The 15,912-nt window shown below is 49.1% G+C and overlaps 1 protein-coding gene across 3 annotated transcripts in view; it reads right to left on the bottom strand.

Annotated features, from left to right (window-relative positions):
- The window catches only part of LOC141060415 (zinc finger BED domain-containing protein 4-like), a 33,074-nt gene extending 17,162 nt beyond the window's left edge, over positions 1–15,912 (bottom strand). Inside the window, exons 1-3 of one of the 3 annotated variants that reach the window (XM_073556661.1) lie at positions 15,490–15,912; positions 5,473–5,532; positions 1,195–2,512 (exon numbers count right to left, since the gene is read on the bottom strand). In XM_073556661.1, the coding sequence (XP_073412762.1) occupies positions 1,195–2,447 (1,253 nt within the window). In that variant the 5' untranslated portion in view covers positions 2,448–2,512; positions 5,473–5,532; positions 15,490–15,912. Of the gene's footprint in view, positions 1–1,194; positions 2,513–5,472; positions 5,533–6,001; positions 6,152–15,489 lie in introns of those variants that run through there. The other 2 variants (XM_073556663.1, XM_073556662.1) reach the window with 2 other exon arrangements.

Raw genomic sequence — 15,912 nt, 5'->3', positions numbered from 1 at the left:
AGGGGGGGGGATAGGGGGGAAAAAAAAGGGGGGGGGGAATTTTGTTCATAAAAGTATATGATTATATGTGAACAATTGCTTGATGTCATATATGTTATAATTGTTATCATTAATAAAAATTTATCTGATTAAAAAAAAAAAAAAAAACCTAACTATCCCTGTGTGGCACAGTCAAAAGTCTTACCATAACCAGGTTCCCCACATCATGTTCCCACATGCTTTAAGCATCGATTAGCCCTCTGTGTCTGTACTGTTACACACTTAACATTATGGCTGGTCCGAACAATGAAGGCAATTGTTACCACCCACCTTTCGTGTCTACCTCTTTCCTCATAGACTGTAAGCTTGCGAGCAGGGCCCTCACTCCTCTTGGTATCTGTTATGATCTATGTGATTATTGTTATGCTGTAATGTCTATTGTCTGTACAAATCCCCTCTGAAATGTAAAGTGCTGCGGAATATGTTGGCGCTATAGAAAATTATTATTATTGTCTCCAGCCACCGGACAAACAATTTCAGACGGATCCGGCGAATGACGGATGAAACCTGCGGCCGTCAGTCGGAATCCGTCTCTAATACGAGTCTATGAGAAAAAAACGGATCCGGCGGCATCAGTCACCGGATCCGTTTTCTTCAAAATTTGACGGATTGCGAATGATGGCAAACAACTGTTGTGTGAAAGAGGCCTTAGACTTTGGGGTCATCTGAAGGAAATTGTCTATGCTGTGAAGATACGAGATGTGCAGCATCTGAAACAGCGGATACCGGAAGCCTGTGCTAGCATTTCTTCTGCGGTGTTGCTATCAGTGTGTCAAGAGTGGGAGAAGAGGGTTGCATTGACAATCCAACACAATGGGCAGCACTTTGAACACATTTTATAAGTGGTCATAAACTTGTAAATAACTCATGAAAGAATAAAGTTACGTTAAAACCAAGCACACCATTGTTTTTCTTGTGAAATTCTCAATAAGTTTGATGTGTCACATGACCCTCTTCCCATTGGAAAAATTAAAATTGAATCAAAAATGGCCGACTTCAAAATGGCCACCATGGTCACCACCCATCTTGAAAAGTTTCCCCCCTCCCATATACTAGTGTGCCACAATCAGGAAGTCGATATCACCAACCATTCCCATTTTATTTAGGTGTATCCATATGGCCCACCCTGTATAATTAAATAACGGTCTATTGTACCTTTCTGCACTGATCTCCACAATGACCTGTTCAAATGGCTCCAACACAATGCATGTCTCCCGCACTACTTCCCATTCTTCTTGGTTCAGAGTGTCAACAGGTGCACAGACAACGGCCAGGGTTAAAATGACTGCATCTTTCGACTCCAGGACTCGTTTAAGCATGTGGTATGTTGAATTCCATTGCGTCACACAATCTTGTTTCAGCCTCAGCTCGGGCATACCCATCTGTCGTTGTGTAGATTTCAGTTTCTCTGTGGCTATTGTATTTTTATGGAAAAATTCCACTATGGACTTCACTTTGTCCAGAGTGGGCTTAATAACCTTGAGGGCATCTCTCACGATCAGGTTGATAGTGTGTGCAAGACATGAGTGGTGGGTCCAATTTAGAAGTTTAATAGCGTTCGTTATATTGGCTGCGTCGTCACTAACACAGCAAATCACTTTGCCTTCTATGTGCCACTCTTTTACAACTCTTAGTAGTTCTACTGCCAAGTTCTCTGAAGTGTGTCTTTCACTGAACTCAAAACAGTCCAGAAGGCAGGACACCTTTTCATAGTTTTCTATGAAATGGCATGTAACAGAAATGAATGCAGTGGTGGTGCTGGACGTCCAGCAGTCGACTGTCAGGCAAACTGCTGTAACTCTTGTAATCCTGTCTTGCAATTTGGCACGTTCTCTGTCATATAGTCTTGGAAGGACTGTCTGGATGATTGTTTTCTTGCTTGGAATATTATACATGGGATTCAGATAATAGGTGTATTTTCTAAATCCCTTGTCCTCCACAATTGAAAATGGTTGGAAATCTCTGGCAATCATTGCAACCAATTCCTCATCATATGAAGCTTGCATTAAAGGCGTCATGGATTCATGTACCATTAACTGCATTATAGAGCTTTGTGTTGTTGCTACAGGTTGGGGATTAGTTAGTTCATGAGGAGTGGCCGATGCTGTAGCTTCCCATGCTGCAGCTTCCGATGCTGCAGCTACCGATGCTATAGCTTCCGATACCTCCATACCTGAGACAGAGGCACAGACTTCAGGTTCGGCAGCCGGCACACTAACATGACCACTAGCTTGCCTTTGTTCATCAATCTTCACTGTAGGATGCACAGTCCTCACATGCCTGTGAAGATTATTCGTAGACCCTCCTCGGTATGACAGTTTAGCGTTACATATTTTACATTCTGCTTTTATGTTGCTGAGGATATGAAAATGAATCCAAATACTGCTTCTTTTTCGACTCTCTGTCATTTCTTTATCTTATCGGTAGACTAATTTTTTCTTCTCTCTATTCCAGCAGCCTTTAGTGTACTCCACTGCAAGAAGTAAGAATTCCATAGTTATAGCACAGCATTTTAGTTGCTTGTGATTTAAAGAAGTTGGCCACGGCTTTAACGTTGATGGCCTATTCTTATGATAGGTCATTAAAGGGAATATGTCACCTCATTTTTCCAGTATGAGATGCGGCCACCGCCATCAGGGGCTTATCTACAGCATTCTGTAATGCATTCTGTAATGCTGTAGATAAGCCTCAGATGTAACCTGAAAGATAAGAAAAACGAGTTATATTATACTCACCGGGGGGCAATCCAGTGCGGTCCGGGTCCGATGGGTGTCACGGTCCGCTGCCTCCCATCTTCTAGTGATGACGTCCTCTTCCTTGCTTCTGTTGCTGCTCCTTTGCAGGTGTAATTCTGGGCAGAGCAGAGCACTGCAGTGCGCAGGCGCAGGGAAAGGTCAGAGAGGTCCGGCGCCTGCGCACTGCAGTACTCTGCTCTGACCTCAACAGGGCAGAGAATTACGCCTACGCAAGAGCTGCGACAGAAGCAAAGAAGAGGTCGTTATCGCTAGAAGATTGGAGGCACCGGACCCGGACCGCGACACCCACTGTAGCCAGACTGCACCCCTGGAGAGTATAATCTAACTTGTTTTTTTATCTTTCAGATTACATCGGGGGCTTATCTACAGCATTACAGAATGCTAAAGATGATGGCGGTGGCTGCATCTCATAGGTGAAAAAATAGGTGACAGATTCCCTTTAATTTTTGATTGGTGTGTGCGCGCGCGCGTGTGACACCCAGCATGCGCCCGCACGCATGACACCCAGCAACCCGACCAATCAGCTGTTCTGTGTCAGCTAGAACTTCCAACTACAGTTACTGAGCTGCTCAGTCTACTCTATAGTGGCCTCGCACTGCGCATCCGTCCCCTGTGCATATACAGTAGATGGAGCAGCTCCATAACCGAGCAGTTCTCACTGCGGCAGACACAGAACAGCTGTTCAGTAGGGCTGTCGTGTCACAATCCAGCCATTGATTACCTATTATAAGGATAGACCAATGTTTAAAGTCTTGGACAACCATCTAAAGCCAGCACATGATGTGGAGTTGGGTCAGTAAGTGTAATATATACACATACATACAGTGAAAGGAACCTTCAGGTGAGGGTCCCCAACTGAAACAATTTATCTTGACAGCCCTATTACTTTATTGTAATAAAGTCCTCCCTGCTTTAAAAAGTTTATTGCTATATGCAGCAAAACGTATTATAATGGGTGCAATTAGACCCAACTAGAAAAAAAAACACCTAAAAAAAAAAATTAATGCAAGTCACTTAAAAGTATACTGTATATGAAAACCTTTAAAAAAAAGGGACTATAAATGAGTTAACTCCCTCCTCCGCCCACCCCTGCCCCATCCAACTTCAGTAATCTCTGCTGAGGACTTCGCCATGCACTTCAAAAACAAGATAGACGAAACACGGATAGTCTTTATTATTCAACCACCACAACCCCTTTGTATACCAGACCAATGCCCAAACCCCATAACCTCCTTATCCAACATCACTGAAGGGGAGCTTGCTCATCTTCTCTCCAAATCACACCTCACCACTTGTGCACTTGACCCCATCCCACCTCCTCCCCAACCTCACCACCACTCTTATCCCATCTCTAACCCACCTCTTCAACCTATCACTAACTTCCGGTACCTTCCCTTCTGCTTTCAAACATGGTACAATCACGCCTATCCTCAAAAAGCCACCCCTCGACCAAACCGCTATGTCCAGCTATCGCCCAATATCGCTTCCAAACTGCTGGAGAAGCACATCCACGCTGAACTTTCCTCCCATCTCTCATCTAACCTGCTCTTTGACAATCTACAATCTGGTTTCCCACCCTCGCACCTCTCCAGTCCATCCTTAACTCTGCCCGACTAATTCATCTCTCTCCTCACTACTCCTCCGCTTCTCCCCTCTGCAAATCTCTTCACTGGCTCCCACTCCCTCAGCGTATCCAATTCAAATTACTAATACTGACCTACAAGGCCATCTATAACCTGTCCCCTCCCTATATCTCTGAATTAATCTCTCGATATCTTCCCTCACGTAATCTCCGATCCTCCCAAGACCTCCTTCTCTCCTCCACACTTATTCGCTCCTCACCCAACCGCCTCCAAGACTTCTCCCGAATAGCCCCCATCCTCTGGAATTCTTTGCCCCAACACATCCGGCTATCAACCACACTCGGATCCTTCAGATGGAACCTGAAAACCCATCTCTTCAGGAAAGCCTACAGCCTGCAATGATCCCCGCTGCGTCCTCACCACTACTGGAGCCACCGCTTCACCATCACTGGAGCGGCTGCAACCCCCCAACCTACTGTCTCCTTCCCCACCATCCTGTTGCATGTAAGCCCGAAAGGGCAGGGTCCTCTCTCCCCTCTATATAAGTCTGTGATTGTTAGTTTGTTTACTGTAAGTGATATCTGTAATTTGTATGTAACCCCCCCTTCTCATGTACAGCACCATGGAACCAATGGTGCTATATAAATAATAATAATATCAGGAACAATACACAAAAGCTGAAAGCTAGGTGAACAGGGCCTATTAAAGACTTTCAGCTTTTGTGTATTATTGTTCCCGATATTACAATTAATCCATTTATAGTCCCCTTTTCAAAGGATTTTGTATATACTAACATATACTTTTAATTGCAGAAAAAGTTAATTTTTAGGGTTTTTTTCTAGTTGGATCTCATTAATATTTGACCCCATTTTGCCTTATCAAAAAAAGTTTTTTCCTACAAGAGTGTCATTATAGCAGAAGAGGCTGGGAATAGTACAGGCTAATTTGCATATTAAACATCACTGAAAAAGACCCACCCACTATATACACACACAACAGCTTTAATTTACAAATAATTAAAGAGGGGGGCTTCTAAATGATAGAGCAAAGAGAAGACACACGTGAGCAATAGTGATACCTAGTGGTTACACTACCTTGCCGTGATATGGCACCCCCACGAGATGTCTGCTTGCCCTCACTGACCCCAATAGACCCTGCAAAAATAAAGAAAGCACCACTGTGAAAAAAAAATTATATGTGACCATAAAAAGCCATAATGATGGAAACACTGAATATCTTGTCTAGTAAGGTACTCAATTCACAAATATTGTGTGTCAACCTTGTGAAGACTTACAGAAAACGTTTGACCTCTGTCATTGCCAACAAAGGAGAAATAATAAAATGTTGAGATGAACTTTTGTTAATGACCAAATACTAATTTTCCACCATAATTTGCCAAATAAATCTTGCCAAATCAGACAAGGTGATTTTCTGGACTTGTTTTCTCATTTTGTCTCTCATAGTTGTGTTCTACCTATGATGTAAATTACAGGCCTCTCTCACCCTTTTAAGTGGGAGAACTTGCACAATTGGTGGCTGACTAAATACCTTTTTTCCCCACTGTATCGCATACAAGGACACCTGGAATATTGACCCTATTTTTTGGCCTGGTAGTATCCCTACCTTGCCGCGGAGGTTGGAGGTTGCTGCGATCAGCACCAGCAGGGGACCATTATGAGAGTAGTGTCTGCTCCCATAGTGGCCAACTGTAAAAATAGGAATAAAAAAAAATCCATGTACTCACCTGTCCTAATCATCCCTCCCCCCGTAATGCTCTTGACTGTACATGCAGAGGAGGCGGGGAGAATGACGCCTGCAGCGAGATTGCCTTGGACCTCAGTGACAGGACACCGCTCGCTAAGCGCAGCAGAGATCTGGGGCCCGCTCGCTGCAGGCGTCATTCTCCCCGGCTCCTCTGCATGATCGGTTGCATGGATTAGAGTGGGGGATATTTAGGACAGGTGAATATAAGGATATTTTCTCTATCATCCTTCCACAACTGCATGGGAGGTTGTCTCCACGCCCTCATGGGGGACAGGAAGCACAAAGGGGTTAAAAGGTCCCTCCTACCTCCCTCTCTCCAGTGTCTTTCCTGTCCCCCATGGGGCATAGAGAGGTTAGGGGTATGTTATGTGGCCGGCTGCTGCAGATTACCTGAGGATTTTTGAATGCCGGGCAGTAGTGGTCGGTGGCTCTGCCTCCCCTCCTCCGTGCTGCTCCCGCCTTTCTTGGAACTCGAGACCTTCCTGGCCCACCCGCGCCCCCTCGGGGGGTAAAGCGGGCCAGTTATCCACAACCGGAGGCTTCCCGCAGCCCTCCGGTCTCTCCTCCTCCTGTGCGCGCTGTCGGCATCCCGAAAGTGAAGTCATAGACGTGCGGTCACTTCCGGGGTATGCGTTCCACCCTGTAACGCGGTGACTTCTGGTCTGGCCTATGGCGGCCCCTGGAGAGCTGACAGAGTGCAAGAGCATGCCGGAAACACCCTGGCCTGCTCCGGACCCTGGGAGGGGGGAGGGGGAAAAACAAAGTAAGCGCTGAGGGCAGGTTTAACCCTTCATAAACCCACTGGAAGACGCCGACAGGCAAGACAAATCCCCTGTCAGCATGGAGAGATCTTCCTGCCCTGCATCTGCAGAGCCCAGCACTGCCCCAGCCACAGTGAGTGTGTAATGGGGTGGGTCCTGGTGGTGGTGGCCTGAGTGTAGGGGTTTACTAATTCCCAAATACTTCTCTCCTCTCTCGTAGGGAGACAAGTCTTCCCATAAAGGCACCACCAAAAAAGCGGTTAATTTGAGAGTGTTTGGTCACTCTGGGACACTTATTGGGCCAATAAAGAATAACAGTGAAGTTTGGCCTTGATGGAAGCCTGAAATATTCACCTTCCCCGCTCCTCCCCCCCCCTCCTTATATTTCCCTGTCTAGTATTGTATTGTTCGTCTTGTCATATTCCCCGTTTTCATTGTATTAGTGGATATTAGGATATGTATACTGATTTCTGGTTTACAGTTATTGCTAACAAGCTTGTGAGACATATCTATACATTCATGTACTTTTTCTGTATCTGTTTAAAAATGTTAATAAAATACACAGTTAAATAAAAAAAAAAAAGCGGTTAAATGCGCCATTTGTAACAAAAGGCTTCCCACATCATGGAAGAAGAAATTGTGCCAGGCATGCACAGATAAAGTGGTTAGAGCCGAGCACCCCTCCTTGATTGTCAAAATCCGCAGCTTGGTCAAAGCAGGAGTTTCAGACCTCCTTAGTCGCCTCCCCCCTCCATCAGTGGGCCCATCTCCCTCAAAAAAAAAACAGATTTCAGTCAGAGGACTCAGCTTCTGAGTCAGCGCGAACATATGACTCAGGCTCTGAAAGATGAGAAGAGATGGTAGCCACTAAAATATCCGATGCCAGAAGATATCTTTTTTCCTCAGAATACGTGGAGGAGCTGGTTAGTGCACTTCGTGCCACTATGGGGCTAGAATGTGAGCCAGTACCTCAGTCAGCCCAAGATAGAATGTTTGGAGGATTGGAGGGGGCTAAACAGGCAGGGTTTCCTGTGCATAAAAGCATAGTGGATATGATCTCCCAGGAATGGGAATACCCAGAGAAGCGCTATTCCTCTCCATCGGAACTTAAGCACAGGTTCCCCCTGGAGGGTGATGGATATAAATGGGACATCCCGAAGATGAACGTCCAGGTGGTGAGGGTAGTAAGGAAGGCTTGGGAGACTTCTGCATTAGCATTAAAGTCGGGTATTGCCTCAACATGTGTTTCCAGATCCCTCTTCAGGTGGCTTGAGGAGCTACAGAATCATATCTCTCAGGGAACCTCAAGGTGTGGGCTTCTCGATTCCCTTCCCATACTCCAGAAAGCTACAGGGTTCCTGGCAGACGCAACCATGGAAATGATTCGTACCTCCGCCAGGTCCCTTGTTCAATCTAATTCTGCCAGACGAGCGCTCTGGCTTAAGATGTGGAGTGGGGATGTAACCTCTAAGGTCAGACTCTGCTCCATCCCCTTCAAGGGTGAACACGTCTTCGGACCAGCTCTGGAAGAAATTCTTAAAAAGGCCACCAATAAGAGGAAGGCTCTTCCTGAGCAAAAGACCCCTGTCAGGGTCCTGACAGCGCCGGCGTACAGCCTCCGCTAAGCAGGGACTCACCCGCACCGTAGGGACCCCTGGGGACAAGAACAGCCGGACAATAAAGATGCACGGGGCCTGAATGCAGAAGTTTAGAAAGCAGGCACAGGACCTACGGTCATGTGAACGGTCATGTGACTGCACGGGGGTGGGGCTTAGCGTCCTGCTTTCAGAGGAGGAAGAAAACTCAGAGTCAGACAAAGCAGGGGTCAAGCATGATCCAGGCAAGCGAGGTACAGGAGGGATAAACAGACGGAAGGTCAGACAAAGCCAAAGGTCATACACAAGATATCAGTACAGTACCAGGGATGAGACAGAACGGATAGTCAGGGCCAAGCAGAGATCAAAAACCAAACCGACATAGAAGGTACCAAGCAGAATCCAAAGCGATATCCAGAGAACAGACCGAGTCATACACAGAGAATCAAGTAACCAGAACACAGCACTAACACACTCAGGGGTCACCACACAATGCCAAGGGCGAAAGTATAACTGACAGGGGATGGGAGCTTCCTGAGGCTATAAGAAGCCTCCCCAGAACCAATGAGAGGCCACCATAATAGGTCCCAGGTGTGCAGGTGAGAGTCTGCACTGCGATCTGAACATTAACCCCAGAAGTGCCGGTCACCCAGCACTGTTATCATGACAACCCCCAGGAAGAGTTTTTTTGAGCCCCCCAGACTCAGACTTCCCAGTCAAAAGGGAAGGGGAAAACAGGAAGGTGGAGCTATGCTAAGTGGAGAGGTAGTTATATCCTCATCCCCCAGCAGCAGCAGCAACAGCAGGAGAAACAATGACTCTGACCCGGGATGGGGGGGGGGGGGGCGCTCTTGAATTTCTTCCACACTTGGCAGTCGGTTTCCAACTGCCTTTGGGTCCTCAATGTCCTCAGGGAGGGCCTTCTCTTAGAGTTCGAGTCATCCCCCCCCGGGTCTGAGAGTCACCTCCCTACCATCTCGGGAGGCTCAGAAACGCTAAAATCGGGCATACAGGCCCTATTACAATCAAACGCCATTTCCCAGGTTCCTGTGGAAGAACGCGGAAAGGTCATTATTCCCCGCTATTTCTAGCGAAAAAGCCAACAGGAGAGGCGAGAATAATAATAATAAATCTGAAGGTTCTTAATTGACACATTGCATACAGCAGGTTCAAAATGGAATCGGTAAAAACCGCCATTCCCTTGATAGGCCCTCACTCCTTCATGGCCACCATAGACCTCAAGGATGCCTATTTCCATATCCCTATTCATCCTCACCACAGAAGGTATCTAAGGTTTGCAGTTCAAGAAGGTCACAGAGCACTACCAATACAACGTGCTCCCCTTTGGCATATCCTCTGCCCCACGAGTATTCTCGAAGATAATGGTGGAAGCCGTGTCCCATATTCGGAATCAGGCCATCTGCATCGTACCTTACTCAGATGACCTGCTGATAGTAGGTACCTCCTACCAGGCCCTGGAGAGCCAGGTAGCTCAGGCTGTGGATATTCTTCGATCTTTAGGCTGGATTCCGAATATAAAGAAACCCCAGTTCCAACCCTCTCAAAGGAGAAGATTTCTGGGAGTACTGTTAGACTCAAGAAGTCAGATGTCTTTTCTTCCGGTAGATCATCAGAGTTCTATAATTTCAAAAATTTTGGACTTCAGGAAACAGAGCTCCCCGACCCTCCGGTCAGCCATGTCAGTTCTGGGATCAATGATGTCCTGTGCGCAGGCCCATTCCAGAGTGCTTCAGTCCCACATCCTGGAGAGCTGGAACGGACACCATCGCTCTTTGAACAGAAGAGTGCTGACTCCAGGAACAGTAAGAGCTTCCTTGGCTTGGTGGATAGACCCCAAAAATCTGAGCAAAGGTGTGAGTTGGTCTCAGTTCCCCTTAATCACAGTAACAACATACGCCAGCAAAAAAGGCTGGGGAGCCATAGTATCCCAGACCCCATTCCAGGGGTTATGGAGTCAGGAAGTAAGTTCAAGATCTTCCAACTTCAGGGAGCTAAAAGCCGTGGAGGAGGCTCTCCTGGCAGCAACAGAACTGGTCCAAGGTCATCACATCAAGGTATACTCCGACAATATGACTGCGGTAGCCCATCTCAAGCATCATGGGGGCACGAAATTCAACAGCCTAAAATCCATTTCAAGACAAATATTTTTCTGGGCCGAAAGTCACCTCCTTTCATTGACAGCAGTCCACCTAAAGAGAACCTCCAATCTTCAGGCAGACTTCCTGAGCAGACAATGTATTCAGCCTGGCGACTGGAGTCTGAACGGAAGAATCTTCCAAGGACTAGTAAGCAGGTGGGGCTTCCCAGAGGTCGACCTGCTAGCATCTGTCCAAAATTCTCAGGTAGAAAACTACTTCTCCCTGAACCCCAGGGAAAAATCTCTGGTAATAGATGCCTTCGCCTAGAAATGGAATTTCCGTCTGGCATATGCCTTTCCCCCGATTCCAATCTTGGCCATGACTCTGAGGAAGATCAGAGAGGAGGGAACTCTGGCCATACTGGAGCTACCAGGATGGTCAAGAGAAGCTGGTTTGCCCTGATAACAGAGCTTCAAATAGATGGGCCAGTCCACTAACCCATAGAACACAACCTACTCCTACAGGGTCCCCTACACCACCCGAATCTTCAGGGATTGAAGCTAGCTGCCTGGTTACTGAGGCCTAGGTCCTAAAAGCCAGGGACCTATCAGATGCTGTAATTGCGACCCTGCAGAAATCAAGGAAGCCGGTCACCAATGCCATCTATGGTAAAGTGTGGAAAAAATTCTCATAATGGTGTCTGCCAAATCCTACTGACCCAACACATCCCAATATTTCTCGTATCCTGGATTTCTTACAGAGTGGGCTTGAATTAGGGCTAAGGTCTAGCACCCTCAAGGTACAGGTTGCGGCTTTAAGTTCCATGTTTGACCAGGACTTGGCCAACCACCGTTGGATAAAGAGGTTTATGACATCAGCTATCAAACTACATCCAAAGAAACTAGCTGTTGTTCCCCCATGGGACCTGAATGTAGGGCTTACACAATCGCCCTTTGAACCCCTGACGTCTTGTACCCCTCAGCTCCTCTCGTGCAAAGCTGCCTTCCTCGTAGCAATAACCTCGGCAAGGCATAAAGGAGAACTACAGGCTCTTTCAGTTAGGGAACCCTACCTAACAATTAGAGATGATTCCTTAGTCCTCCAGCTTGATCTATCTTTCCTTCCAAACGTCATGTCTGACTTCCAAAGATCACAGGATATTATCCTCCCCTCTTTCTGCCAGAACCCAGTAAACCCTAGAGAGGAAACGTTCCATATGCTGGATGTAAGGTGTATAATTCTACATTACCTAAGCTTTACCAAACCCTGGAGATTTGACCAAAATTTGTTCATCCATTCATCAGGCAGAAATAAGGGAAAGAAGGTGACAAAAATACTATTGCAAACTGGATCAAGAAGGCCATTTCTGAAGCATATTTGGTGCAGAACATGACACCCCCTACAGGGATTAAGGCTCATTCAACACGGTCTACTTCAGTTTCATGGGCTGAAAGGGCAGGCGCTTCCTCCGAGCAGATCTGTAGGGCTGCAACTTGGTCTTCGTTGCATACGTTTACTAAACATTATAGGTTGGACCTCGTGTCCAACAAGGATTTAGACTTTGGCCTAAAAGTTCTTCAGGCCGTTGTCCCCCCCAGTGCAGTATAGGTTGGTATTCCTTCTATGCTGTCGTGGAAGGTTGCTAGAGTAAATAGAATTAGACTTACCGGTAATTCGGTTTCTAGAAACCTTCCACGACAGCGCTATTTCCTTCCCTGTATTCTTGGACAAATTCTGAGAATCTTAAGGTAACCGATGCTATGGCGTTAAGATTCTCAGAATTTGTCCAAGAATACAGGGAAGGAAATAGCGCTGTCGTGGAAGGTTTCTAGAAACCGAATTATCGGTAAGTCTAATTCTATTTTATCTTTTTTACAGGTGGAGACAGTTGGAGGAGTCTACTACTCTCATCATGGTCCCCTGCTGGTTCGGGGAACCATGATGAAGGCAGCATTCAGCGCTTGGGAACAGAGCAAACTGTACACAGATTCCCAGGCTCCGATACGTGTTGCACGGACTCACTGACTTAAATGGGTCCATGTGATCCGTGCTGTCATCCATGACACACGGTCCTCGGAAACACACTGTCATGTGCGCAGACTCATTCATTTCAATGGGTCTGTGTGTGTCAGTGACATCGGTACGTGTAGAAACTGTCACCACACGTAGCGGAGATATTGACGTGTGAAGGAGCGCCCTAATAAAGAAGTGCAATTTTTTTTAAAATAATATATAACGTGTCCACAAATGTACAATCTATTTAAATCTAAAATTAACATGATCTGTAAAAACTATAAAAGAAAAAAAAAATATTTAAAGCCAGAATTGTGGGGTTCTGGTCACAATGCCACAAAACAAAAATGCTTTAAGAAGCAATCAACGCATCAAATGTACCCCAAAATTTAATATATATATTTGTTTGCCTTAAATTGTCCGTCATCCACTTCCGTCTGGATGCTCCGAATCCCACAATCCACCGTGCCGCACCGGAAGTACACCGACCGCCATTTTGGAACACCCAAGTGATGGCGCTCGGATCCAGGACGCAGCAGCGATCCCGAACGCCGCTAGGATCCAGGCTGCCGCTGCGATCATGAGGCTGTGAAAGGGGTGCAACCAGGGGGTATAATGAGAGGGGTGTAATGAGGGAGGAGTAATGAGCGATGCCGCTGCCGGACCCCCGCCAAGACCCACCGCCTGACTACACGCGCCAGATCCCGCTGCTGGCTGCCCACCCACCTCCATGCAGTCACAGCTGGCAGGAAAGACCGCGGCTTGAGGCCTGTGCTGGAGATTGGGCCATCCTCTTGGTGGCGCCACACACCATCTCCAGCACAGGCCACAAAACACCGTCCTTCCTGCCAGCTGTGACTGCACGGAAGTGGGTGGGCCGCCACCCCCAGCGCCACAAAGCTGCCCCCATCGTGATGTTACTGCCCTCCCGATGCGATAGCATCTACTGTATATATATTCCCAGGTGTTTGGGAAAAATGCAACTCAAGTATCTTTTTTGTTATGAATTTAGCAATTTTTTTCCCCACAATAAAATTTAAAAAAAAAGAAAAAAAAAAAAAAAAAACACACACACAAGCCCACACAACATTTATTATTTTCCTACTGACAAGTCAAAGTTACAGCTCTTAGAAGAAGAGGAGGGAAAATGAAAGAGCAGAAACAATAAAAAAAAAAAACACTCCCTGAGTGCACACTTAGGCTGAGTGCAGACGGACTTTTTGGCCCTGCGGATTTTTCCGCGCAGAATTGAAATCCTCAGGTGAAATGTCCTGCATCTTTCCTGCGGATTTCTTCCATCTTTCCTGCGGTTTTTGTGCGGATTTGGAGACTGTGGAGATGGAAAACCGCACAAAAGAAGTAATTTGCTGCGGATTTTGTACCACAGGAAAACCGCGCGGAAGAATCCACAGCGTCTGCACAGCGGTTTTTTTCCCATTGATTTCTCTGCTGCTGTCCATCACAATGCGGATCTGCACCGTGCGCACAGCCGTCCCGGGTCCTAGAGGCCGGTGTGGGGTCGCTGCTTCTCCTACTATTCCCTCACAGATGGCGGCTCTCCATACACCGGGCTCCGGCCGCAGCTTCTCGGCCTCAGATTCCTATTATTACTTTCCCACTGGAGCCACAGAAATGAATGAGGCAGAAATCCTCCTCCTCCTCCTCCTCCTCCCTCTCCTCCTCCCTCTCCTCCTCCTCCCCCTCCTCCCTCTCCTCCTCCTCCCTCTCCTCCTCCTCCTCCCCCTCCTCCCTCTCCTCCCCCCTCTCCTCCTCCCTCCTCCCTCTCCTCCCCCCCCTCCCTCCTCCCTCTCCTCCTCCCTCCTCCCCCTCCTCCTCCTCCTCCCCCTCCTCCCTCTCCTCCTCCCTCTCCTCCTCCTCCCCCTCCTCCCTCTCCTCCTCCTCCCCCTCCTCCCCCTCCTCCTCCTCCTCCTCCCTCTCCTCCTCCTCCCTCTCCTCCTCCTCCTCCCCCTCCTCCCTCTCCTCCCTCTCCTCCTCCTCCTCCCTCTCCTCCCTCTCCTCCTCCCCCTCCTCCCTCTCCTCCTCCTCCCCCTCCTCCCTCTCCTCCTCCTCCCCCTCCTCCCTCTCCTCCTCCCTCCCTCTCCTCCTCCCTCTCCTCCTCCTCCTCCCTCTCCTCCTCCCTCCTCCCTCTCCTCCTCCTCCTCCCCCTCCTCCCTCTCCTCCTCCTCCCTCTCCTCCTCCCTCTCCTCCTCCTCCCCCTCCTCCTCCCCCTCCTCCCTCTCCTCCTCCTCCTCCCTAACCTCCTCCTCCTCCTCCCTCTCCTCCTCCCCCTCCTCCTCCCCCTCCTCCCTCTCCTCCTCCCTCCCTCCTCCCCCCCCCCTCCTCCCTCCCTCCTCCCCCCCCCCTCCTCCCTCTCCCCCCCCCCTCCTCCCTCTCCCCCCCCCTCCTCCCTCTCCCCCTCCCCCTCCTCCCTCTCCCCCTCCCCCTCCTCCCTCTCCCCCTCCCCCTCCTCCCTCTCCCCCTCCTCCCTCTCCTCCCTCCCCTCCTCCCTCTCCCCCTCCCCCCCTCCTCCTCCCCCCCTCCTCCCTCTCCCCCCCCCCTCCCCCTCCTCCCTCTCCCCCCCCCCTCCCCCTCCTCCCTCTCCCCCCCCCCTCCCCCTCCTCCCTCTCCCCCCCCCTCCTCCCTCTCCCCCTCCCCCTCCTCCCTCTCCCCCTCCCCCTCCTCCCTCTCCCCCTCCCCCTCCTCCCTCTCCCCCTCCTCCCTCTCCTCCCTCCCCTCCTCCCTCTCCCCCTCCCCCCCTCCTCCTCCCTCCCCTCCTCCCTCTCCCCCTCCCCCCCTCCTCCTCCCTCTCCCCCTCCCCCCCTCCTCCTCCCCCTCCCCCTCCCCCCCTCCTCCTCCCTAACCTGAGCTCAGCGCCTCACCTCAGCCTCCACTGCCGGCAGCCACCACTGTCCACCGCTGCCAGTTATGGGTCCTCCCCGAACGATCCGAGGCGATGAGCCGGCTCCTGGTGAACGACAAGGCCCGACTCCCCACCTGCAGCGGAGCGCTGTGTGCTTCTTCCTGCCGGGCTGGGGGCGGGGAGGAGACTCGGAGCAGAGAGCACAAGTGGGCAGTGATTGGCTGTGCTGAGATGGCTCCTCCCACATGAGACATTGCCTGTGACTGGCTGCTCGGTGCAGTGAGTGCAGCTATGAGCTGTGAGAAATCACACTGTGCAGGGCCGGTGTTAGGCACAGTGGGGCCCAGATGCTGACACAGTGCAGATCACACAGAAGCATTGTGAGTGTAGTTACATGCGCTGAGTTCAGGCCGCTAAATGAGTGTGAGCGACAATATTGAAG

Source organism: Dendrobates tinctorius, unplaced genomic scaffold, assembly GCF_039654945.1.
Source record: "Dendrobates tinctorius isolate UK_male_01 unplaced genomic scaffold, ASM3965494v1 ptg000237l, whole genome shotgun sequence".
In the NCBI taxonomy this organism is placed as follows: Eukaryota; Metazoa; Chordata; class Amphibia; order Anura; family Dendrobatidae; genus Dendrobates; species Dendrobates tinctorius.
The sequence above is the reverse complement of the archived record's forward strand: the minus strand, read 5'-3'. Positions and strand labels throughout refer to the sequence as shown.